Source organism: Aquila chrysaetos, chromosome 6 (genome assembly GCF_900496995.4).
Source record: "Aquila chrysaetos chrysaetos chromosome 6, bAquChr1.4, whole genome shotgun sequence".
Lineage (NCBI taxonomy): Eukaryota > Metazoa > Chordata > Aves > Accipitriformes > Accipitridae > Aquila > Aquila chrysaetos.
This window is the reverse complement of record NC_044009.1, coordinates 1,137,079-1,162,824: the sequence shown is the minus strand read 5'-3', so window position 1 is coordinate 1,162,824 and position 25,746 is coordinate 1,137,079. Positions and strand designations below refer to the sequence as shown.

Below are 25,746 nucleotides of genomic sequence, written 5' to 3'. Positions count from 1 at the left end.
CTTTGTAAACTATGTAAGCCTATTAGACATAACTTCTGGGAGGAAAGACATATTCAGCTTCTCTGCCAGATTTTGGCTTGCAAGTGTCTGGATAGGCACCCCTTTTCTGAAGATGAAAAAAAACAGGCTCCTGGAAAAAGAGTCTAAGAGATCACACGCTTTTCAGTAGACACCCTACTTTTTTCCCCAGGTTCAGAGCACTCACAAGAATGGCCAAAAGGCCTGGGTGAAGGCGCTTTGCTTTTCTGCTTGAAGCTCTAAATTACCTTCTTCCTGAACATGAGAAAAGCACCTCAGCCTTGCAGACTGAACAACAGCTCACACCAAAGTCAGGATGAAGCCACAAGCATGCACAGAGCTACCTATCTGTGGAGCCGAGATGAGCAGAATCAGGGTCAGATGAATTAGGCGGCAGTAAAGGGAAGGCTGGAGGTTAATATTCCAGACACAAAGCTGGATCTCAGGAGCTTGTCTTGGAGCGAGTCGTATGAGCTAACGTAGTTGGATGGAGACAGCAAATGTGATCTGAGTTTGAGACAAACATCTGATCTATAAATAACAAAACAGCAACTCACCCCATTTCCCAAGGTCTGGCACAGCTCACAAATATACCGATACCGCTTTTATAACGGACTGCTTGGGGCATTTATTTATTAGGATTATCTCACGATGAGATAATGCATTCCTTGATGTCTACATTACTCACAAGCATCCAAAGTCTTTAGTGAACTCCACATACTCTCCATTATTTCCTAAATCTTCAGGCAGCCACAAACTTGACCTGCCGCTAAGTCAGCTGAACACACCAAGAGGAGGAAACAGGTGCGTGTGTGCGTACTCGCAGGACTTAACACCTCACCCAACGTCCCCATCTACCATCAGATGTAAGCCAGTGCAGAGAAACGCTTAACGAAAGAGATTGGAAGGCGGCAAAAAAGTATCTACGGTCTCCTTACAGCCCTGGCACGGCGCAGCAGAAAGTGCGAGTCTCACCAAACAAACAAACAAAAGTAAACCTATCGATGACAGGGAAGAACTGCGGATTTTGCTCCTTACTGATCAGGAAATGGAACCACAGAAGCTGATCGTTTACCTTCTGGTACACCAGCATCTCTACCCCCTGTTAGCAGAGGCAGGCCGTTAATGCTTCTGACTTTCTGAAGGGATGACAAAATGCTGGGGCACCATCAACCAAAGGGGCTGCAGGTGTGCAACGGGAGTACAGAGTGACTTCATCCCCTCCACCTGCTCCATGGCTCGGGAACTCGGGCTGGCCAAGCACTATCCACACAATAACAGGCTTGAGCCGCCCTTGTTGGGAATTTGCTTCTACAAGACACCGCTAAGTGTGAACCTTTCAGCGCGGAGAAGTAATCTGTGAGATGTGGCTCCTGTAACCGCATCTACCAGCTATAGCCTGTGTCCTCCCCAGGTCCTGACTGCGGTCACTGCTGCCAGAACATTCTCCTCACCCAGAAAATGACACGGAGTAAAGCCGAGCTCTATCCTGTGCAGGACTCTGCTACACAATACTCACACAGCCCAGACAAACTCGGAGAGTCCCGCAGAGAGAAAGGCAGGTTTTTTTCATGATGAAACGGTATCGTATTTCACTTATCGCCCTGGCCCGGGGTTACATCCTTTAGAACTGAGGAAAAAGCTCAGCATACCCTAACAAAACACGTCCGTTTGTTTTTGGAAGGCATATTGCGTAGCGGCTCTCTTTAACCAAGCCGCAGAGCCGCACAGCAACTGATGGGAAGAAACTCTCGCTCCCTTCCCCCTGTGCCAGGAGCGCCTTTTCAGAGCACCCACTCCACCCGAGGCAGACCGTGCCTCTCACACTGCGAGGCGACGGGCACCGACACGGGCAGACGTGCCGCCCGGCCACCGGTTTGTGGTTTTAGTTGCCGCCAGCCTGGGACTCCCGCCCGGCGACCGAGTTATCCGCCTTCCGCGGCAGCGGCCGCAGCAAACCCCGGAGCTCGGGGGCGGCAGGGTAGGAACGAGCCCCCCCCCCCAAGCCACCCAGCCCGGCTACCTACCTGGCCGCAGCTCGGTCCGTCCAGCCCCGTACCCCGCACGCCCCGAGTAACAGGGGTAGCAGCTTCTCCAGAAGTAGTGGTAGTGATTGCCAGCGGTGCCCGGGATGCCCCCCCAAAAGCCCAAGCACCACAGCAGCACCCAGAACTGCCTCTGCTCCTGTCCCATGCCGGAGGGCGAAACAGCCGTTCCAGGCACCAGCCGACCGCAAACCTCCCCAGCTCCGCAAAACGCCGAGTCCCGCAAAACGCCGGAGCCGGGGAAAAAGCCGGGGGGGGGGCTGCGAGGGGCAACCCGGCGGCTCTGCCTGCGGGAGAGCGGGCGGTCGGTCCCGCTCCGTGCCGCCCCCCCCCCAGGTAAAGCCGAGCCCGGGAGGGCCCCTCCCTCCCTGCCCGCCCCCCTCTCCGCCCCCCCCGGCCGGGCCAGACCCGCCCGGCGCTGCGCATCCCTCGGGAGGAGCCGCGCAGCCCCAGGGAGGCGGGACGGGGGTGGTCCGGCTTTCCCCCCCCCCCCTCCGCCCCGGGCTCGGATGGCAGCGCGGAGCGAACGCCCGGGTCGCCCTCGGGGTGGGGGGATGCGGCCAAAAACGAGCGGTACCTCACCGAAGAGCGATGGGGAGGCGTTCCCCCGGGAACCCACCCGTAACGAGGCACCTGCCCCCCCCCCCCCGGTGCCCGGTGTTAGGCAGGCAGGGGCCCTGCTACCATCGCCCCCCCCCCCAGAACAACCCGGGCTACCGATGGAGCTGCCACCGGCAGAAATGCTGCACCCGGGCTTGTCTGAAGGCGATGGGAAAACGCAAGCTTCGTCAACAAATTTAAGCTCAAGCGAGGAAGAGCCACCGTGACTGCTCTAAAGAAAACCGTCACGTTACCGTTTCCCATAAGACAGAGCCTAGAATGTTATTTCACCTTTTTCATGAAACAAGAAGTAAGAATAGTTTATTGGATTTTCCAGAGGCAAGCTCAAAAGACTCGTTTAACTTTCCAGAATGCTTGGAAACAATGTGCTTGCAGGCTTGAGCTGGGGGAGAGCAGGGCCTGCTACTTTGAGATGTTTTAGCAGCATTATTTGGCCGTAGTCAAATTCCAAATTAAAACTTGTGGTTTAGACTGCAACGAATGGCATTCCGTGACAAATTCAGAAACGCAGAGAGAAGCTGAATCCAGGAAGAAAATCACAATGTAGGGCTATTGCTGCAGCGCTTTCCAAAGGAAGGTGGACTCTAATCACAAGTCCCCTTTGCAGATCGTTCCAAGGAAGAGCAGCTCCCTAATGTTTCAGGGACCGGTTCAGCTCATCTTAATATTCACCCGTTGCAACAGTCCACGTGCTTCTCGTTAATCTTTTGAGTTTACCAAAAACATCCAACCAAAAATTTGTCATTTACTTTGTGGAAAAAAATGTAACCTTTCTGAAAGACACTGCAAATTTTTAGAAATGGTCTGCAGAAGTAAAATCAGTGCAAACTGCTGACCTCCCACAGCCCGTCAGCGGTTTAACACGCACCTTCCTCTTGCTGCCTGGTAGGTCTGCCAGAGTCCCCCAGGGAGATGCTCAGCACTGGGCGAGCGAGGACACGGGACAGAATAGGGACAGGAGGAGGGGAAACGCTGGAGGGGTATTACTGAGAGGCACCCAAAATGACACCTGTGCTCCCCATGGCCCGTGATGAACCGACCACCCCGTACACTGCTTTGCAACACACCTCTGTGTGCAGTCACGTGCTGCCGTCCTGCCAGAAGCCACTTCTAGATCTACCAAGTGCTTGACCCACTTAAAAATACCACATTGCCAGACATTATGAGGAGTTTGCATTGCTGGCCCGGATCAGTTCCTCGGGAACACTCCCTCCGAGCAGCGACATTTAAGCCAGTACAATGGCTAGTGTTGACACTTTTCCCGTGAACGTCTCCAGTAGTGTTGACATGCAAAAATGAATGTTGCCACAGAGCTATGAAAAATGGTTTAGACCGACTTCCTCAGTTCAGTAATGTTTTTAAGACATTGTCTATATTAAATTATCCTTGCCCAGAATGCAGATGAATCACAGTGAGCGCAGCTCTCCAAGTGACTCCCTGACTCCACCAGCACTGACCGAAGGGACCTTTCCGCTGGCTCCACGACCTGGAAATTCCTCCTACACGGGCATACGCAGCTCCTGACAAAGAGCCCTCGTTCCTTGCCCTGCGGAAGCGAACGCTAGCATGGCCACTGATGCTCAACAAATTATGTGACAAACTTGTTCAATCTCGTCGTTTCTTAGACTGCTAAAAAAAATAAATAATGATGAGAGGCTCAGGCTTTTCCAGACGGCCCTGTGGTATAACATGTATCAAAAGTACAGCACGCTTGAACATAAACGGAATCCTGCTTATGTAATAAGTTATGCTTGGCCAGGTTTGAGCCAGCTCGAGCTTCCTTGTCACCTAATTTACTTCAGCTGATTAAGTATAAAGAGGTGGTTTGAGTATGGTAACGCATTACAATCGGCAGCAAATCATTACTGCTTCCTGTGGAATTAGCTAGGAGAGCATTAACATCCCGAGGGGTTCTCGCAACAGGGACCGGGCTGGACCGAACCCATAACTCTCACGGAATTTCACTCAGATTCAGTCTTAGTGTTACCAAATTCTCCTAAGAACGTGAACAAATTACAGCTGATGGTGTAGTACTTTGCAGTTCAATGGCGTGTTACGCCCCGGAGTTAATTCATCCCTGCACAGACACAGGTCAACCAGCTGAGGTAAATACGAGTGCTTGAGTCTTCATCCAAAAATTACCCAAACCCTGAACCACGTTTCTTCCGACATTTTAAAAAGGATTCTATGGTTAAAAGGAAATAGCCAAATGGAGAGTATGAAAGCAGTCCAGAAAAATGCAAGAGGTGAAACACAGAAGGGGAGCTGAGAGAACCGGCCGGGCCATGGAGTTTGTGATCTTGGGGGTCAGCACAGCGTGAGCCATCACCGCGTGTGGCGTGTAAAAAGCACGTGGCGCACGGCTGCCTGGGAAGACGAGCAGCGCACGACGATTTACAGCTGCTGGCTCGCGTATCTCCACACAACGGAGGGGTGAGCAGCGGGTGTGCGCTTAACCACTCCTGCTCCAGCATCTTTTACCCGCTTTACCCTTCCACGGGGGATGTTTTACGTGGCTAGGGTCAGCTGTCCACCCCCAGCTATGTGGGGCTACTGGGGGCAAGGTGTTCATCTTATTCATCAAGTTTAACCAAAGAAGATACCATGGGAATAGCTTAGAGGAAGAAACGGGAACGAGTACCAACTGGAAAAGCTAAGAGCTTTTAGTTTTTCCAGCTGCAGTGTCTGAACTCCCTCTTCCAGTCGGGAGTTGCCTTATTTCAAGTGAACCCTCCTTGATCCATTTCAAAGGGCATTTAAAGAGGGGAAAATTCCCCTAGTGTGGTGTTTGTAATGGCAGCTGGATTAACTGGCCGTGGCACTGGTACACACTAGTTCCCTGAAGTCCTCATCAAGCTAAGGCTTGGCTGGCACAGATCCCAAGGTAACCTACTCAAACGGCCTCAGAAGCTGGAAGAGGAAGGCTCACCACCTGCAGTTAAAGGCTAGCCCAAACCAAAGGCTACCCCTTGAACGGACGGTGATGGCTTAGGGACTTCACTCCCCACTCTCGTCTCCTGACAGTCTTTCAGCTGAGGTCAGAGAGAAGTTTGGCACCACCTGGATCTATCTGTCTACATTGAGAGGAACTGCAAATTCCAGTCTGTTCAGCCATGACATCTTGACTCCGTGGATTAGCAGCTCGGGCGCTCTGTCGTCGTGCCGTGCCGTAATGTCGGCTGATGAAGAGTCACATAAACAAACAGCGCAGGAAATTTAACACATACCAGTCGTGGGCTGCGTGCCAAAATGTATTCCAGACAGATTTTTGAACCCCTCTACGTGTGCGTAAGGAAACCGTTAGCTGGTAATTAAATGAACGGAAACCCCCGTGTGCTGAATTAGGTTTATTACACGCAACCCAGCTAAAATGTGCATTTTCATTTAATTTTGGAGCTGATGCCCTTGTCCTAAGAAGGCTATGCAAAGTTCAAATATGTTTCTCTAGATGAAGTGGCCCTTAGATGGATAAAATAAACAACAGTTTGTGCGAATCGTATTTTAGAGGTTTATGATGCTTTCTAAGAGCTCTATTCGCTGCATACTTGGCTGAGCTCTCTCCATCATGCCTATTGCTAGTGCAGAGCCCTGTGCAGACCAAGGCTTCCAAAAGCATGTGCAAGGGCCCTGGTTTTCTGCAAAACCTCCTATAGCAAGACAAAAAAGTTGAAGGTGAAGGATGACTTAGTACCATTGCAAAAATGAGCTTCTTTCCCTGGGACGTAACTTAAACCTGAATTGATGGTGGCCAATGGATCTAGAAAAGAGGCTTCCACATCTCTCAAATCCCTGACATTATCGTGTAACATTGTGTAGTGGAACCTTAAGAAGATGTTGTTCAAACAGAACTTGAGCTCCCCTAGAATTTGCCATACCTCAGAAATTGTAAAAAAGAAAACCTGGTTGTTTCCTGTAAAAAACCTGACACCTGATGTCCCCAAACCACTCTACAGACAGCTCTTCCACTATAGATGAAATTAGAAATACAGAAATACTTGAAAGGCTCATGGTTACAAGTATAACCATCCTATATTCAGCAAAACAGAAACACTCTACAAGCACCTAAGTCAGCTGCATATTACTGATACCAGCAAATCATCTGAGAATTAGCAGCGTATAAAATATCTTTCCTTGCAACTCTAGATCACTAGCTCAAGTTCAAACCACGTAAATAAAGAGGAGAGTTGGTACCATCCAGGGACTCGGTGCCAGTATTGTGTGAGCTTGTCAGACAGATCCCACATGAGTACGAGAGCTAATTGGCTCCTTTCCTGGTAGCATTAGCAAAGCAGCCCAGGACTGAATAAATCCAAGGGAAGATTTTCTTTCTAACTATAATCCCTTTAGCTCTGAAGTGAAAACAAACTGGAGAGCCAAACGTTGCTGCTGCTGCTACAGCCCGTCTGCCTTTTTCACGGATAACGCCAAGCCAGGAGTCATTCTGTAAGGTACCAGGCTAGGTCTGAGCCAGCAGCGTGCAGGCACACGCACGGACACACGCACGGACACACGCACGGACACACACACAGACACGTACCCCAGCCCTGTCCTGTGGGGGACGTTGCTGGCAGTGGGAAATGGCAGACAGTGGGAAGTAGCTGGAGGGTCCTATAGCTCCGAAGACGTCGCACGGGACCATCTCAACCTGTCGTTGCATCTGACAAGTGTGCCAAGCTCTGGACAGCCATGCGTTTCAAGAATTTCTTATATTTCTTGGCGGCGTTGCGGGAGAACATTTACACTCACTTAAGATCCCAGTCATCAGCCAACCAATTCAACATGATAGAAATTCCTTTTTTTGCCCCTTGGTCCTGCAACAGTATCCCCCACCTCCCATATTTCTACTGAGAGTGAATCAACATAACTATAACCAATTCTGGGCAGGAAAAGCGGCAAGCTCTCCCTGAGCTATAACATCCTGCTGTTCCTGAATAGAGGTTAGGTTGGGAAGTCCTCAGGTAGCCAAGATTAAATGTTTTTCTTCAAAAAATTTCCTACCTTAGAAGCAAACACTGGGTCCTGGTAGCGTTCTGCCTCTCCACACCAAGCATCCTGATGATGTTATTGCGTAGCTATTTGTTTAACAGATACTTCAAAGAGGAGAACTCCAAAGAGGCCAGACTGACGTCACTCCGAGCCAGGCAAGAGCCAGGAATCAAGTCACAAGGGTGAATGAAACAAGTAAACCATCGGCCTCTGAACCCATGACTCGTCTTCTCAGGCCACCCTCAGGAAAGATGCAAGGTCCAAACCCTCCTGTCCAACACGAAGCCAACAAAGGGCTCCAAATATCTAACCTCATGTTTTGAAGCCCAGGCTGCTTTATTCTGGCTCCCTCAGGACTTCGATCAAGAAAAGCTGAATATTTTGCAAACTGTAAACATTAATTGGTGCCTTTTGTCTTTTCTAAACTCCCCTGTCTGCACAAACATGGATCTAATCCCATCTACACTTCTTTGTATGTGCGTTAGCATTCAGGGTATTTGGAAAGAGATTCTTACCTGATGTAAAAATAAAAACTAATGTAAAAAGTGGCGAGTGCTGCAGAGTCCACCCACTATCACAGTAGTAAGACCGAAGGAGAAGTGCAAACCACGGAGAAGATAAGTAACACCTGCTTTGCTGGTGCATAGAGATTTACACTTGAGCAAAATGGGAGCATATGAGTGGTGTGGCCCAATGCAAATTCTAGCCTCAGTTAATTTAGGGCTTAATCTTTCCTGTGCTCTTTCTTTGCCTGATGAAACCTGCAGACAGAACAAATGCACACAGAACGAACGAGGAGCTCTGGGAGGACGATGGCACCTAATGCCCCCCACGGCCCCTGACACCAAGTCAGGCAAAGGGGAGGCACTGGGCTGGGTTGCCACCTCCATTGCCACGAGTGGGAGAGAGGGGGCACGTGCGGGCTCTGTGGGCATGACTAATTACAAATAATTCCAAGAAAATATGCAAAGGGATTCACATTGTCTCCCCTAAAAAAAAAAAAAAAGGAGGAAAAAAAAAAAAGGATTGTTTGTCTCCACCGAAATCCTGAACCTCTTAATCATCTGAGAAGCTAATGCTCATCAGGGGAATTCTGGGGAAACTGAAAATATTTTAGCTTGGCTAAGATAAGGGCAGAGCTGTTTATTTCACACATCTCTACAGTGGTATAGAGCCAGGAAATACTTTTCAGTTATTTTCAACAAAATGAGACAAATGTACCAAATTGGCAAGAAAGTGACATTTTTCTGCAGAATTCTTTAATGTCCAAACCGATATCCACAGAAATTACTCTTTCCCAGTTTGTCAGCAATCTTTGTTAATTATTTTGAATACTTTTGGACTTCTGCTAAGCAAGCCAGTGCTGAAAATATGTGAGAACTCCACCAAAAAACATGACCATCCTAAGCAATCAATAGATTACTCTGCAGTGGGCATTTTAATGATGCACTAGAGAATATGTGAGCTTCAGACTTCTGGTCTGCAGGAGCCCAGTAAAGGCGGCTTTCTCTGATACTGTCAGTGACTCCTCGAACTGCAATATACTCCAAAAAAATGTCTCTTGCTCTTGGCTCTGATAAGCAAATAGCTTTTTGCATTTTTCTGACTCTCAGCTCCAGCCGGCTCGAACCTGCAGCACTTGCACAGTTGATAACGCCCAGGGAGAAGGGGATGGGGAAACTGCTCGGGGCACAACAGCACAGATTCCAGCTGTAGGAGCTGAAACGGCCATACGATGTGAGCCTTGCTCTGGGTACTGTGCTAATCCAAATCCCATCTAGTGCTTTCGTTTTACAAACACGAAATTTCATCTTCTCTTCCGCTTTGGTTTGAAAGCCAGAGATGTAGAGTGGAAGACAGGGAACACTGTGGTGACACAGACTCTGAAGGAGAAACCTCACCTCTTTTGAAGCGATAAAATACACGCCATCGACTTCAACGGGGCCAAGACCTCACCCTGAAAACTCCACTTCTATCCAGGCCAGGCTTTCCTTCTACCACCGTCATTTATACCTCTACACCCGCAGCAGAAAGCGAGCCCTTTCTCCGCGTGGCGAAACAGCGTGGGAAGCGCGTACGATACCAGGTCCCCCCCGGCCCTACCTGCGCACGCCTTCCCGTCCGGCTCCAGCCGCAGCCCCGCCGCGCACTTGCAGTAGAAGCTGCCGATGGTGTTGCAGCACTGGGACTCGCAACCGCCGTTCCCCGCCTCGCACTCGTTCACGTCTGGAAGAGAGGAGAAGGGGAGCGCGGGTGAGCTGCTGCTGCCCGACCGAGTCGGGCTACCGCATGAGAGCAAACCCGACTGCTTTTATTACAGCTTACTCTCCTATCATTAACTTTTCAGTGCCAATAAGAAGAACGGACGTTAACCAGTACAAAATGATGCCCCTCGTTACATGCTCAAACCCTTGAGATGTCACTGCCCAAACGATTCCTATCCTGGATGAATGCCGGCACTCGCGTGGGTAAGAATACACTCGTTGTCACAACACGATGACTCGCTCTGTAATGGCCATCTTGTTCATGAAAACGAGAAGACAAAATTTTTTTACATTAAAAGTCTGTTGGTTTAGAAGTTTTACTTTCTTGTCTTAAATCAGAGTGGCAGAATTATTGTACCTTTCCTCTAAAATTCCTTCAAATAAACCCACACAAGTTGCCTGAAGGGTATTCACCCAGAGAACACTAAACTAAAAGGTTGTAAAAACTAAAACATCCACAGAGTACACATTTTCTACTCATTTTTGTAACTCAAGTCCGGAATAAATCATGTTACCCTACCAAAACCAGAGATTTCCCCTTAGCCGGGCATGGGCCAGGCCTTTAAGGAACACAGAGCACCTTTCTCAAATTACCTTTTAAAAAGAGGGAATAACTAATCACCAGGTGAAAAGGGACGAATCGCCACCCCCCCCTTGTTTTCCCTGTTACCTAAACACGGGCTGCCTCTGCTCCTCAGTTCAGCTCCGAGGGATTGAACAACTGGGGACCCAAATGAGCCGCAACCTGTACTTCCCCTCTAACTCCCAGCAGCACCCTCCCCAAAGTCCACCTGGAAGCTATTAATAGGTGCTGGACATGCTTTCCATTCAAGCATCGTCACACCTCACCAACATACACGATAGCTACTTTAATTAGTCCAAAAAACCAGACCGCGTTAAGTTGCCAAGTCTCCCTATGTACAACGTATCGGCTGCCTGCGTGACCTCAGACTAACAGACTGAAATCTCCCAAACCTGCAGACAATAGCCCGCGAGCACCAGCTTTTCGGGAAAGCGTGGGCAGCGGGTCCTGGCCCAACGGATGGGGAGCCTCTCCTGTAGCCGGGCTGCAAATCCCTGTTCCCGCGTCGACCGTGCATCCTCAGACCCTGGGAGAAATAGCGAATGCTCAGCTGGGAACATCGGTCCCTGCCACAGCCTCTGAAACATCTTCTGCCTACGGCACGGCACAGGGAACAGAGCGCGGCAGCGAGACGGTAAGGAGACCTTGCACCGCATCGACGTGAGGCCGTTCTATTATTTTCCATTACGGATCAAAATCAACCCCAAATTAGGAAATGCCAAGCTTCAGTTAGACATGTGAAAGATATGGGGAGGTTTCAGAAAGATTTATCAGTTGTTGGCAAATTCTGGACATTTGGCACTAAGCGAGGCACTCTAGAAATGTATTCGTGCTTAAGAAGCTACTTTTTTTGCTCTGTAAAGATGCATTTCCTTCTTAAAAGAAAGTAGAAAAATGGAGACAAATGCTGTTTTAAGGCATTTGGTCTGGATGGAAGAATAACGAGCTGTAGCTTTGCCAAAAACACATGCTTCAGCCGTACTATACTCTGTACATTTCCTTCTGCTACTGCAGATAAATCTTGGTTTTCTCTTGCTCACCCAGAGCCGACAGAGCTCGCCGTCTGTCAGGAGCCAGCCCCGTTTCCATCTCCTCTGAGCTCTGAGCCCTGAGCCCGACTCGAGCTCCGCCGCCTCCACGGCCAGAGGCAGAGGGAATCCTTTGGCAAGCCACGGGGAGCAAGGCTGGGTCAGGCACACACGAGAGAGCCCGCGCACAGCCCCCCGAAAGGCAGCCGGTCCGGCTTTACTTCAGGATGCTGCAGAGAGGCAGCCTGCAGGCAGCTGGCCACGCGGGGACCTTTGCACGCGTTATTAGCATGTCCCGCTGAAGGAAAAAAAATAAACGGTACCGAGGTGAGCTATCGCATTACGTTTGAAACGAGCGGTTAGCAAACCGGGGACCGCAAAGTAGCGCCGAGCGCCCGGCTACCACCCACGCAGAACGGTGCTGCTCGGGCTGCTCTCGCCGGCTGGGCGAGGGTGCCCGTGGGTGCCGAGCATCCCCGTCCCGCTCCCTGCGGCTGGGGAGCTGCCGCGTCCAACGACACGTAGCCGCCGTCGCGCTCCGTTGAACGAGCGGACGCGGAGCGAGGCGCTCCCGCGAGCGCCACGTGGAATTTCGCTTTGGACGCCAAGAAAGGCGGGTATCGAGTCACTGGGGTGGCACGATGCGGGACAGCAGTGCTCGCACACGCCGTGCTCGCCGCAGGTGTGACTGCAGCAGCCAGCGGGGACGGGGACGGGGATGGGGACGGGGATGGGCACGGGGATGGGCAGAGCCACCGCCGTGCCCCGGGCATCCACCGCTCTCTGCCAGCAGCGCTTTCCATGCCGGCGGAAAAAGCTCTTTGCAGAAGCATCCCTCGCAGTGATGCTCTTTATTCAGGATAAAACAGGCCCTAGAACACTCCTGCCACAACAATAATAAAAGGTGTCAGCGGGTAGCGTCCAAACCTGTCAAGTCATAAAGAATTAAATGTGTTACCAGCCAAGAACAGAGTTAGAGAAGGACAGTGATCAAAACAAGGCTGACGTGATCAAAGAGACCCACTGTTTAATTCCCCCAGCCTCTTCTAATTCAGTCCTGTCTGGCTCCGAGTTCCCCAACTCCTTCTGAAACACCAGACCGTGCAAGTTTTGTTTTACTCTTCAGAAATCCTAAGACCTGCTAGAGCTTAACGAAATCCCCAAGGGTTTCTATTTGCTTAATCCTCTCATTGCCGCAACCTGCCAGCATTAGAAGACCCACAGTTCATTCCAAACGCTTTGAGTATGACAGGTTACCAGGTGGGTAGTAGGAGGGCTACCCAGCGGTTCCCTCACCTTCTCTCTGACGATGGTTTTTCACCCTACAGGTGTTAAAAGTATGAATTCTGTAACTCCATAAATTTTAATTAGATTTTCAGGTACCGTAACTGCCTAAACGCAGTATCTGTTTGAAGAAAGGTGTGTCACTGTCACAACTGTAAGAGGAAAAGTTTTTTAAACCAGTTCTAGAAAGTAACTGTTCATCAGTTATAGGCTTTCCTATTTTCACCAAAGATCCGGCAAGATGGATCCGGCCCTACTGCAAAGTGCTTTCAAGTCAGAGGCCAGCTCACTACCAGGTGACACGACGGACCCTGTTTTACGTGTTATAAGAAAAGTGATTCTAAGTGCTGTGAGAGACGCTCACAAATACAAGAGAAAATTCTTGTGCCTGCTCCCTCCGTTGTTCCTATAACCATTATCACACGGGTTTTATTTCCATGAACAGTATTGGTGGTTAGACACATTGGTTGAGCAATGCAGTATTTCAAAGAAATACTGACTTGTTATGGAGAGCAGAGGGGGAATTAGGAAATGTGACCCTGTGGGGATTTTGTAAAACTTAAAGAAGACTTAAGAATTTGAAAACCTGATGGTTTAGAAGCTAAAAGGCCAGCTGGATGCAATGAACCATCTGTCACGCTGAGCTGGGCAAGGGAAGACGAGTAAGAAAGGCTCATCTGTTTGAAGGTCCTTCCACAACGCAAGGAGCCTGCTAAGAGCATTCAGGGAGAAGTTTATGATCCAAAATCTGTCTCTCTCAGTCCTGCTCATCCTCATAACGTTTCGCAGTTTAATAAGGCTCTTGCTCAGCTTCTCACACAGCAACACCTTAGAGCTATGCCTGTGAGATCGATTTGTCACTGTGGAGGAGACCGTCTGAGGCCATAAATCCAGGTTATGACCTTATGAAGGATTAGACGGAAACCAGAAGGGGAGAGGGAAAGCCATCTTAAACACCAAGGAACAAAGCCAATTTGGGTGATATGAAGTATGTTTACCTCGAATGAATGTCTACAGAAAACAGCAGCTGCATTTTGAAAGGAATTGAGCAGCTGTTTGTTCTGAGTGCGCTTTGCACATGGGGTCTCGCGCCTTATGTTTCAGAGGCAAATGAATACGGATCCCAACCAACTAGGCAACCAGACATCATAAAGGTGCCTTCAGCTGAAAATCTCACCTTCTTCTGGGCCCACACCAGGACTCGACATCATCCAACTCAGAGCAAAGCCACAAATCGGCCGCGGGCTTTTCAAAAGGCTTCGCTGTCAGGTTTCACCAGCTCTGACGGAGAGGAGTTGGTCACTGAGTTTGAAGGGCTCTGTCGCTTTGCTGGGTATGTGCTGGGTACAGCTGAAGTCTAGCATATTTGAAGAGGTTTTTTATTAGTCTTATTTTTTTAACAGCAGCTTGAAACAGAGCGTGAAAGCTCACAACAGGGGAAAGTCCTTTGCTGGCCAGGATGTGGGCTGGGAGGCTCGGTGTTCATTCCCCACAGTTTCTCCTAAACCTGAATCACTCTAACAGCAGAGCACGCTCCTGTCCCCTGCTGCTGTTAGCACTTCAGAGCATTAATTGCCATTGCACTCCAAGGGCATTAATTGCCAATTATGGCAGGAAAGTGGTTCTGCGATGCTAACGGCCCATCCTTGTTTCGAAAAGGGGGGAAGGCTGAGGTTAACTATTTTGCCATCATCAATTTGGGGCTGTTTGGCCATCCTGAGTTCTAAGATCCTTGGACAAAGGATACCTTGAAATTGTAGCCAACCTTCCAGCACAGAAGCTTGAGATTTATTTTGCCTCTGCCAGGCAGCTATGAATCAGCTGTCACCACCAGCCAGGTGTCACGAACAAAGAGCGGTAAAGGTTGGTCCCTAAATCAAACCTGAACATCCTGAAGCTGTGAGCTAACTAGGATCAGCTGTGCTGGAACTGGTCCTCGCGGGCCCTCGGAGGAAAGATTATGTATTATTCCCTGGAGGTTGTCAGGCATCTCTGAAACAATCCGTTAGTATTTCAGAAAGGTGTGATGGCTGCAGGCATTCCCTCGCTCAGTGCGCGTGGCTTACACGAAAGATTTTAGGCATGCATGCCATACGCCACTCCAAATTACAAACGCCCTCCTCTTCTCCTTTCCCCCAAGGAACGGTGCACTAGGGGCCAAAGGCAGAGCTGTCAGAGCGGGGCAGGTTTCAGGGGCAGAAACCCAGAGCTGCTTCGCCACCGGCTGATGCAGCCGAGACCCGAACCTAGCCCATGGACCACATATTCCTGAAATCGCTGCCTTGCGTCAACTTCTTTTGCCACAACATCAATCCTGCCTAGAGCTTCCTTGGGTTCCTATGTCCTGACAAACTCAAAACTGAGTTCAAGGTCACTGAAAGGTCTGAAATTCTTTCAAGGAAAGCAGGACTGGGTTTGAGCATGGAAAGGTTACCATTTCCCACTGAAGCCCTGCAAAACTCCCTGATCCTTCACACTTCTCGTAGGGGATCCAGTCAAAATATGTCATTCTGGCTGAAGTCTTTGGCCTGTCCAAACTCCCTAATTCAAATCCAACCTGAGAGACCGCGATCCTCGCTTGGACTTGAACACTGCACATTTTTTTACATGACAATCCCAGGGAAGAAAAGAGCACAAAGTTGCACGTGGCTCAACAGCAAGGTATGAAATGACCACAAACAGCCTTATCAGTGCTTGGGAACACGACTGCAGGTGCACAATCACTCATAGATGTTTGGGATTGTGGATATAAGTCTGCTGCAGATTGCTCAACACCTCAGCTGTGGAGGGGAGAGGTGAATGAAGGCAGGACTGCATGAGACCGTGGAGGTTACTCAGATACCGTTTCTGCATCCAGGTTAGTCGTATCGTTCATATCACCTGGGAAATGCAACTTTTCGCCTGGATGCTTTTTCAAAACGAAAAAAAAAAGGCAGCGTCCAGGAATACTCCCGAGTCAATGCGAATGAAAGGCTGGTATTTCGAGCACTCGCGTTTGCATTGCGGTAACACAGCAGAGGACATTTTTCGGCATTGCGGTAACACAGCAGAGGACTAACACGGCAGCTGGAGCGCGCGCGGCGCTCTGCTCGGTCCCCTCTGTAGATTCCCTGCAGACCCTTGAAACCAAGTATGGGTCGCCTCGAATCTCACCCACAGGCTCCACCTATACTTGATTTCCAAGGTCACGCACAGCAGATGTCGAGGAGCTCCCGGAAACCTGCTCCCCAAGAAAGGCTTCTTCCTATCCTTAGTTTTATTTGTACATTACTGAAGTGCCATGTAAATGCAAATAAATTCAATATGAAACTTCTTATGGGACTTCTGTTAAAACTTGCTTTCAGTTAATCTGTTTGTAAAATACACATGTTTGCTTTTTAGTTTTTAAGAAAGAGTTAGGAACAGATAAGAGAGTATTGTACCAAACTTTCATGCATATAGCACATCTTTCCAGATAATCTGTGCTCATTTAAAAACACCAATCTTCAGATAATTCACATCCCCACTAAATTAAAGGGAGGCAGAAATCAGAGGTTAATTAGGGGAAAAATATACATGCAATATAACTGGAAAATATCTGGTTTGTTTTCTGCTTGTTTCCCAAATAACTCACAGAGAAATGAGCACTACTTGTGCAGTGTGATGCAGCATCACCAGCATCCCCAGGCAGCTCCTCTGGTGCATCTCAGCCCTGACTAGAAACATCTCTAAAAACACACGTACAGCACTCCAATACACTTCTATTCAGACTTCAGCTATCACCTCACTTTTCTAGCTCTGTGCTCCCTCTAGGCAGTGATCACTGCAGGTTTTAAGGCACTGCAATAGTTTATATTCATGCTTGTTATCTTTAGCAATTGTCTGTCTACCTACCTATGCGGTGCCCAAGCTAACCAAAAACAACTGTAAGGGTCCTATGATAAAATCGCCACCAAATTGTATAATCATTCCCAGATACAGCCTAACCTTCAAACATTCAACGAAACCCATGACGTTTGAAGTGGCAGGGCTGCGATATGAGAAGAAAGATATCATTTTAGTTAAATTTAAAAAAAAGAAACCCATCCATATTTTTAAGCAGCTTTGCAGAGGAACACTTAGACTTTTTAGAGAAGTTCAGTCACACTCAACTAACGACCATGTTTCTCATAAAACTAAATTCATCCGCTTTGGAAGAATTTCATACTGCTACTCTAGCCTTGCACCTGTGCAAGACTTATTTCAACTTTATTCTTAGGCCCCGGCTGAGTCCAAATCCCTCCCAATATCAGCGACTAACTCTCTTCTCTGCATCATGCCTGTCATTCTGCATCGCACCATACAGCTCTGCTTACCTGTGTTTATCGTCCTTCTGGCATTGCTTTCCGTGGTGGCTCGGAAACGTCCTTTTAAATGCATCAACGTACTGTTCTTGGGCACAGACAGGACAGACGGACAGACCAAAGGCTCAGCTGGGTTTAAGGCTTACCTTCCGGACTGCTGTGGCGTCAGCACCGGGCTCAGACGCTGCTCGGGACCGTTTGAAGGTCACTCGTTCCCCTTTGCTCCATCCGAAGACGGTGTCTGCCAGGAGCCCGCATCCCTGCCACCATCCCTGCCCAGCCCTGGGCCAGGAGCAGCCCTCGCCCCGCGCCGCAGCCAGGGCTCCAGCCAGCGGCGAGACCGACAGCCCTCCAAATCAAAACGTGAACTGCATTTCTTGGGAAACGAAACGTTTTGGAGGATCTGCATTTTCGCGGAGGGATTTGGAATTACAGGTAAGCCTGGCTTTATCTGAAGAGTTCGGAGCCTCGGGACCGAGGCTGAACGCGACGGTGGTGGCACCCATTCTGCATCAACCTGGCTACTACGCTCCAGCATTCACAAACTCACTTCGACACCTTTTGCTGGAAGAGGCTTGAAATAAAATACTGGTAACAGTAGGTATTCCTATTCTCTATGAGGATCCCCAAGTCATTTTAAGGAGAACAGAATTCAAGCACATCTGGTATGTTATTTATGGAAGTTACACACTCCCACATGAAAGAAACCATCCACTTAAACTGATAACAACCCCCCCACACACACTTTTCCATCTGCCTTTGGGCTAAGAGACCATTAATATTCACAGCCTATTGTCAGGCGACTTTACAACATCTTGTAAAAAGGCCTGAAGGAAGCTTAAATGCCAAGAGGCCCCAGTTTTGTAGCATCTGGCTTTCCCCTGAACAATGGCTGCCCCTTTCTAGCATACCCAGAAAACACGCCATGAAGTGACAGAGCCCTCTCCCAGCTTGAAAGCACATGCAGCAGCCGAGTTTTGGGGACTCAGGGCAGAGAACGTGACCCTCGACAGAAAAAGGAACATCTTTTTACATTATTCTGCTGACCCATGAAAAGTAAGCGCACTCCAGACCACACAAATCATCTCGGCTATTTGCATATTTGCGAATCCCTAGAAAGGAGGACCAGGGTCCAAACTCTGCTGCCAATATGCCAACCTCTTCCCCATCCCAGCAGGCGAAGTTTTTACCTGGTTTAATTTCCCTTAACTGAGTAAAATCACCCGATGTGACAGGTGAGAGGAGCTGGCAGGAGATTTTCTCACGTTCCACTCTCAGCTTTTCCCGGCTGAGGACGGCAGCCCTGGAAAGTGCTGCGGTAGCGATGCGACAGTGGATAGTAAATGAGCAATTACCTATGGTCATCAGCGGCCAGGTCCCCAGGACACCATCGCCACAGCCCCCAAACGCCAAGGGGCTGGCTGCAGCGGGGCAGCCCGGGGCGCGGGCAAAGCCTGACGAGCATCACCTCCTCTTCCAGGAGCAGAGGGCAGGGAGGGCACCTCTCACCGCAGCCCGTGCCGGCCGGGCTAGATTGGCAAACAGACTGCCGGTGTTCGCTGAAAGCATGACCACGGGATTCAGGCTGTGAACGGGGCCGTTGCTGGCACCAAGTTCCCTCTCCAAATTAGAAAATAATGACCGCAATTGAGACTGCAGAGAGAAGGGGTGAAGCGGCACTCGGGGAGGGACGATCTCGCTGGGCTGTCTCTCAAAGGCGAGGACCGTGTGTATCAGGCTGCCAGCCAGGAGAGCACGGGTGGGAACGTCCCGTGAAGCTGCAGGTAACGAGCTGCAGCGCCTGGCTCGGCTGCCCCTTGCAAGGGCCCTTTCCCCTCCGCGAGCAGAAAGTTGCTGCTTTCTTGGCCACAAGCAGACTGACTCCTCCGTGGGTCTTATTGCGGAGCCAAAAGCTTCCACCGTGCGGGTGGTTTTGACTCTCTTGGCTCTCTCCCGTCCTTTACGTTCATCTTTCTCTCTCATTTCGGGATCCAAGGAGGCTCTGACACTGCCGGGATTTTTCCCACGAGCCGCAAGAGGGACTCGGCCGTTGCCGGCACTCTGCTGACAGCCGGGATGCTGCAGCTCTGCCCGAGAGGGAGGGAGCGAGCGAGAAGCAAAACCTCAAGTACAAGCAGCTCAGGCTGCGCTGCTGTCTTCGTTCTCATTCATTCCTTCTGCTTTCGGCAGCCCGTTTCCTCACCTTGGAGAGAGCAAGCAGACTGGACTCGTTCCCAGTATTCAGGGAGAGCCCCTTGCTGCCAGGACTCTTCCTTTTGCAGATCCTCTAAAGGCTGCTGCAGTGACCCTCCTCCCATCGCTCAGCTGAGATGTCCCTGGTGGGTATCTCAGCAGCCCACTAACCCCACAGCCCCTTGCATGCCAGCAGCTAATTACTGGCAGCTCTCTCCTCTCTCTCTTCACTTAAACACATTCTTTATTATAAATATAGGGGAGTATATTTCTGAGATCAGTTGTGCACTCCAAGCAAGACAGCTGTATGGCTTCCCCGCTCCTCGCTGGTGAACCGTCACCCCCAGGAAAACAGAATTTCTTATCTGTAAGATGCAAAACTCATATCCTCAGCTGGCTCAGCCCCAAATACCTCTCAGCGATAGCGATGTGATGCCTATACAGAAAATCATCTGACAGGATGCTCTGTAAATGGTTGCTGGACATTTCTGCTCTGCGATGGTCCAGAGGACGGTCTCGCTGCCTGGGACCTCGTGCCAGCACCGAGAGATCCAACGCCAGGCTTGGCTTCAGAAACACAGAACGGGTGTCCGAGACCCGGTGCTTGTACCGATGCTTGTTGCACAGAATAGGTCAGTAGAAGAATGATTTTGATTCTTTGTTTCAGAAACCATCTGTCCTACTCGACACCTCTGCGATAACGCCTGGGAGAAGGACAGCCAGTGCGAGGAGCGCCTGGGCTGCAGAACTCGTGGTGCCGCTTGGACCGCCGTCGGCTGCTATCTAGTGAGAAACAGCGTCGTTGCCTTTTCCCATCATCATCTTTTTCCTTTTTTTACTAAAAGAATTTTAACTGCCTAATGATGTATTCTTGCAGAGGGACAATTTCCATTTCCTGAGCATTCCAGACCCCGGGACCTGCCTTTTTCCTCTTCAGCACGCACACTTGCAGCAAGCACAAGCTGGCCGCACAAAGAACATTGAGGTAAACTCTGGGTCAGAAGAATGTAAAATTGAACCTTCACATTTAGTATTTACAAGACCAGAAGCGTTTTGTCATATATTGCTGGTAAGGCAGCATCCGGACCCGGACCGGACACCTAGGTTTCTTAAATGCCTACTGAAGGTGGATGGTTCAGGTCCCCAGAGCTCACAACACGCAACTTGCAAGCCAACAAAGACTTGGGGCTACCTTTCCAAAGTCCAGATTAATTCCTTCAAAAGGATTCTCCTGAAGTAAGTAAAACCTGTGAAATCTGGTTTTCCAACAGAATCTGCACTTAGATGTGTAGCATTACATACATACGCATATATATAACTTCTATCTGTAATGTTTGTGTCCCGTCCCCCCCCCCCCCAAACCTCTGTAAGCTTTAAAAAAGCATTTTCTTCCCCTTTTTTTTGTGGGGAAGTGACCTTTAGTAAGACATAAAAATAAACAAAAGTTGCTGCATTTTGTTTGACCAAAAAAACCTAAAAAGAAAGCTGCTAGATTTTATATAGATTAAAAGCGGTTCAAATAGGGATAAAATAATTTTTACCTACTTCCAAACAGATAACCCTGCAGCCCTTCATTGGGAAACATTCTCACCACAGTCAAAGGGTGAGGGAGGCACTTTAAAGAGAGACCCAGCTCTCAAGCAGCCTCTCCCGAGCAGAGCAGAGAGGCTCTATCCCCTCCCTCTGGCCGTAATGATATTTAACAGACTTACAGCTGTTTGGAAAGGGCCACTGGCAGCACTGAAGTGAATTAATTCACTTCAAAGATGGAACTTTGGATAATATTCTTTATAAATCAAGTTGCTGTAGCGTATCTTCAGTAAAACAGCTGTATTGGGGAAAAAAGGTGTGACGGCCTGAGAACTTGAGCTACTCTGTTTTACAGCCATTATAACACAACCTGTTTAATGAAGTTTACATAATATTCTCCCAATAACAAGCACTCCTGATAATCTACAGGAAATAGGAGAATATGCCTCATCTAATACTAAAGTGTAAGCAGTTAAGCATAGAAGCAGCAGAACTGCATGGGTCCTACAGACACTTCTGCGTGGCTGAGTTTGGGTTGAAAGAAGATCCTTTCAATTGTTTCTCTGAAAATCTGCCAAACTGATGAGCCAAGAGCAGGCTGCTGCACAATCCCGTCAGTGTTGCAGCTTTGCTGCTTCCTCGCTGAACTTGTTTGAAAAGTTTGTCAGCAAACCAGAAGTTACATGCAAAATCCATGCTTGGTGGGGATTTTTTTGCTGCTTTGTCGTTTTTTTTTTTTTTTCATTTTTGTTTTGTTTCCCTTTTCTACAACTGGGCACGCTCTGGGATTTGGCATCCAAGTATTTAAAACCCCCTTTCTCCCAGGGTATGTCCTGGAGATCAGCGAGGGACTGTACCGCTGCCTGGAGCAAGCGCACGTTGGGGCTGCAGACCTGGAGGACGCCTGTCCCCGAGGACATCACCGAGGGGAGAGTTGTTCGGTCCTGGGACGGGGAACCTCAGGGATGGGGCTCTTCCCCCGCTGCTCAATTCTTGCTGCATCAAAACCAGCGACAGAGCCCCTGCGCAGAATTGCTCCTGGCGCAGAAGGGTACTGGAGGTGGAAAAGACGAGTTGCGAAATGCAAGGGTATAACCAGACTTGTAAAAAAGAGGAATTGTAAGGATATATTATAAATTTTCCCGTCTTTCAGGAATTCCCAGCCAAATTCTCATCCTTACCCACCTAAGCGTCTATAAACTCAACGTCTTTCCACGGATTATATCAAATGCTCAGACAACCTCAGCCTGTCTCCTCCGGATCTACAATAACAGAGACATAATAAAACAGCCCTGACAGACAGCACCTCCAGGAAATCTCCTTTTTTTTTGAAGAAAAGAGCACAGCCTTTCAAGAGAATATGCCTGATGCGATCTGCTGTGGTCTGCAGGGAGCAGATTATCTTTCACAACTCTGGAGCTTCCTGCAGTGCTCAGATAAAACTTACTCAGTACAACGTTCATTGCTTTTCACAGGCTTTTTTGTTCCCCCGTCATTTCTTCCGTAATTTTCTGTCCAAACTGACATCATCTTAACTTTGTTGGTCACTTCCGCATAATTTTTCAAACACTTTTGACGTATCTGGTCTTTTCTGATTTTCTGTTTATCATAATCTTTTTGTCATAAACTACACAGCACAAGGCTGTATCTGCTCTGATAGGAAGTGCAGTGTGGGAGTCATTTCTGCGATGCTCATTAAGACATGCTGACGTAGGAGATGCAACAGCACACCTATAACAGTTCACATATATACATACATATGTATATATGCACACTGTCTGTTTTAAGCAGGGCTTTGGAGAGTTCCGGGAGAGACGGACTAGAGACCATAGGTTCCTTTTATCGCAGTCTTGTCATTCCCACACATACCAACTGTGTATGTGCAATCTTAAATTCCCTGTTCAGCAACAGCTAGCCTTTACAGAGTGATTGCATTACCATTTTTGGCTCCCATTAAACTTCTCACAAATGTAAATATGTAAGATGGCCAAATTACATTTAATCAATATCATAGTTAGGGCTTTAATTTTTTATGAACATAAAGCTGCATAAGACAGTGAGTTGACCTACGCTGACCACAAACTTTGCAGGCCTTTTTTAACTTGACTCCTGGAGATGACGGGCTATGCCATGAAAAGTTCCAAAGGATTTTGTCTACTCTTTAAGGTATTTATTTTTCTAAAGAAGAGGAAAATGAAGCTCAAATATCAGTTTGGGTAAGCACGTGACAGAGATGCATTTCTGCTCATCGCCTTTCCCAGCTGCACGGCCTCCTCCAAGACAAGGTAATTACATTTTCAGTGAAACTGTGACCAGGGGCTTCCTAGAAGTGTCCCTGACCTAATGGAGACTCAAAATAATGTCTGTGACCTCTTCATCTGCACTGAAATGCAGAAGGGAAGGGCTCGTCGGGATCGCTCCCTCCCCGCTGGACGGCGTGCAAACACCGGCCAGATCAGCGCGAGTTACTTCTTTAGGCTCTGCAAATGTTCTGGAGGAAGGAACATCTGCAAGAGATAACAGCTACGCAGATCTGAAAGTACTTCCATACACATCACTAGCTGTGCTGGGTATCTTCCACGCAGCTTCCGTTAAGGCGCGAGACAAAGATTTTCATCAAATGTTCTTACTCCACTCAGAATGCACACATTTATTCCTATCAAAGTCGTACGATTCCCTGTTTCCTTAGCTTCCTGCCCATTGCAAGCTGCAGCCAGACTTCAGCCCACATCAGGGATGAAGAATATCAGGGATATCCCCACCAGGGATATTCTCTTTCTGCCCGTTCCTATACTGGTTTCTACTGAGGTCCTGGTTTCTTCTTTCTGTCGCTGGTTTCTACTGAGGTCCTTGCTCTCTACTGCCATGCCCAATTCATTTGCAGTTTTGGCAAGTTTCCCCTTTGCCTTCCTGGAGGTCCTCAGGAGACAGCGAGGTGGGACGGGTGGCACCATCCAGCTGGGCTCTTTCTCTACAAAGGTTGCCCGCACGCTCTAAAGACCTGCTCTCACTGAAGTCAGAGGCACCAGTCCGACTAGTCTCAGCGAGAGTAACCTTAGACTCTCAACGTCTGCCATAAAACCTTATGGACTATAAATATCTCTCCATCATGGAGAGAATTCTTTTCTGACACCTTGTATAATGGATGCAATATAAAAATATACTGCGCTTGGCAGGCTTTCCAAAGCTTCCCTTCGGGAGCTCAACAAACGGGCCGGTGTTTGATGATTTTTTTTTTTTTTTTTCCCACTGTATGGCCAAAAGTGCATTTCATGGAAAGACGGGAAGATGGCTCTCCTGGGAAAGAACCTGTATTCCTCTCACGGAGAAGCTGAAGAGACTTCCTTCGAAGTTTCCAAGACTTTGAAGTGACCTCAGCTCCATGAGATCACGGGCGCGTTGGCCAAGGCTGAGCTTATGAAGGTGTGAATGTCAGCAGCAGCTCTGACCTGTTCCTAATTGCTTCTTGCGGAGAAGCCCGTGCCAGGGTGAAGCTCTGTGCTCACCAGGCAGCTGGTGATCTTCAGCTGCGTGTCCCCACGGCACGGAGCCCGGTTATGCCTCCTGCTCTCGCAGCAAAAGCAGCCAGGCTCGGCCAGACTTATTGCCGCGAATCTGAGGAGACGAGGCAGTAAGAAAGCCTGAAGTGTTGTTCTCCCCAGTTACATTGCCCCCATCCAAAGCCAATGAGATCCGCACAGAATCAAGGAAAAATTATCAAAATCTAGTTGGAGGGTTCAAAAGAAATGCTGTTGCAACAGGCGAAGCTGTAAAGAGTTCAGACAGGGACTGAAGATGAGTGAATTGGTCTGAGTGCCAGATGCACATGCACCGGGAGGCGGGAGATCTGCGCTCCAGATACACCCCGGACTCGCTGCATTGCCTTCCCACGGCCAAGTCACGTAACCTGCCGTTCCGATCTCTCCCGCTAAAACATCAAAAGATGTACGTACTTCAGGAGTCCTTCTAGCTGTGATGCCTAATGCATCCGAGTCTGTTAGTGGCTTTATTAGCTGCTATGTGCATGTTGCAGAGTACTGCTCATCTGTGGACCTCGCTTTCCTGGAACATGAAATCGGCACCAACACTTGTTTCTCCCAGACACCTGCAGTCAAGCAGAAGACTAACCAGGATAAAGAAATCAAAGTTCTCTTCTCCTCTCACTTAAAAAAGAAATGAAGCATTGATTTGAACAAAATTATTCTTCATCTATAATACTGCATCCACAAATGACAATTCCACTTTCCCCCCCAAGATACCAGTGAAATACAGCTCCCTTTGTTTACAACGGTGTTGCAAAATGAGTGTAGTCCGGTGAATTTCAAGAAAAATGCTTTCTGTGAACAAACTAGGTGCACTTGTAATTTAGCAAAGCTGCAGGTATCGTTACAAACATGTTGTGCCCAGACTCTCCAGAGAATTCAAAAAAGAAGCATCCTAACGGATGCCTGTAAAAACCCAAGGTTTTTGTCTAAGTTCTCAGTCATTGGATTTGGTCTTTCCCCAGGAGAAGGAGGATACAGTCTGATATAGAACCCATAAATCTGTCTGCCCCTAACAATGCAAACAACATAAGCCTCTTGATTTTTGCTTAAAAACAAACCAGAAAGCAGAACCAATAGCTCTCATACAGTGTTGTCCTAAAAATGTGTTTGACAGCTATCTTTGTTATTGTACACAAATATAAATAATGCAAATTAAACCGTAACCAGAATACAAACAGAAGTATCCAACAAAAGCTTAGTAACTTAATAACAAAGATATCGTAATAACAAAAGCTTAAAATCTGCTGAATATCCCTTCTTTAACCAATTAACTGATGCTTCTGGGCTAGCCCCAAATGGTCCAAAATCGGTGATTTGACAGCTCCTC

General features: G+C 48.6%; 1 protein-coding gene across 7 annotated transcripts in view; it reads right to left on the bottom strand.

Moving 5' to 3' along the window:
- MEGF6 (multiple EGF like domains 6) overlaps window positions 1-25,746 on the bottom strand; it is a 125,577-nt gene that overhangs the window by 65,199 nt on the left and 34,632 nt on the right. For 3 of the 7 annotated variants that reach the window (XM_030017715.2, XM_041124288.1, XM_041124290.1), the window contains exon 5: window positions 9,774-9,896. The exons of 2 other annotated variants lie outside the window; for them this stretch is intronic. In XM_030017715.2, the coding sequence (XP_029873575.1) occupies window positions 9,774-9,896 (123 nt within the window). Of the gene's footprint in view, window positions 1-2,045; window positions 2,336-9,773; window positions 9,897-17,163; window positions 17,252-25,746 lie in introns of those variants that run through there. 2 more of the 7 variants (XM_030017717.2, XM_030017718.2) reach the window with 2 other exon arrangements.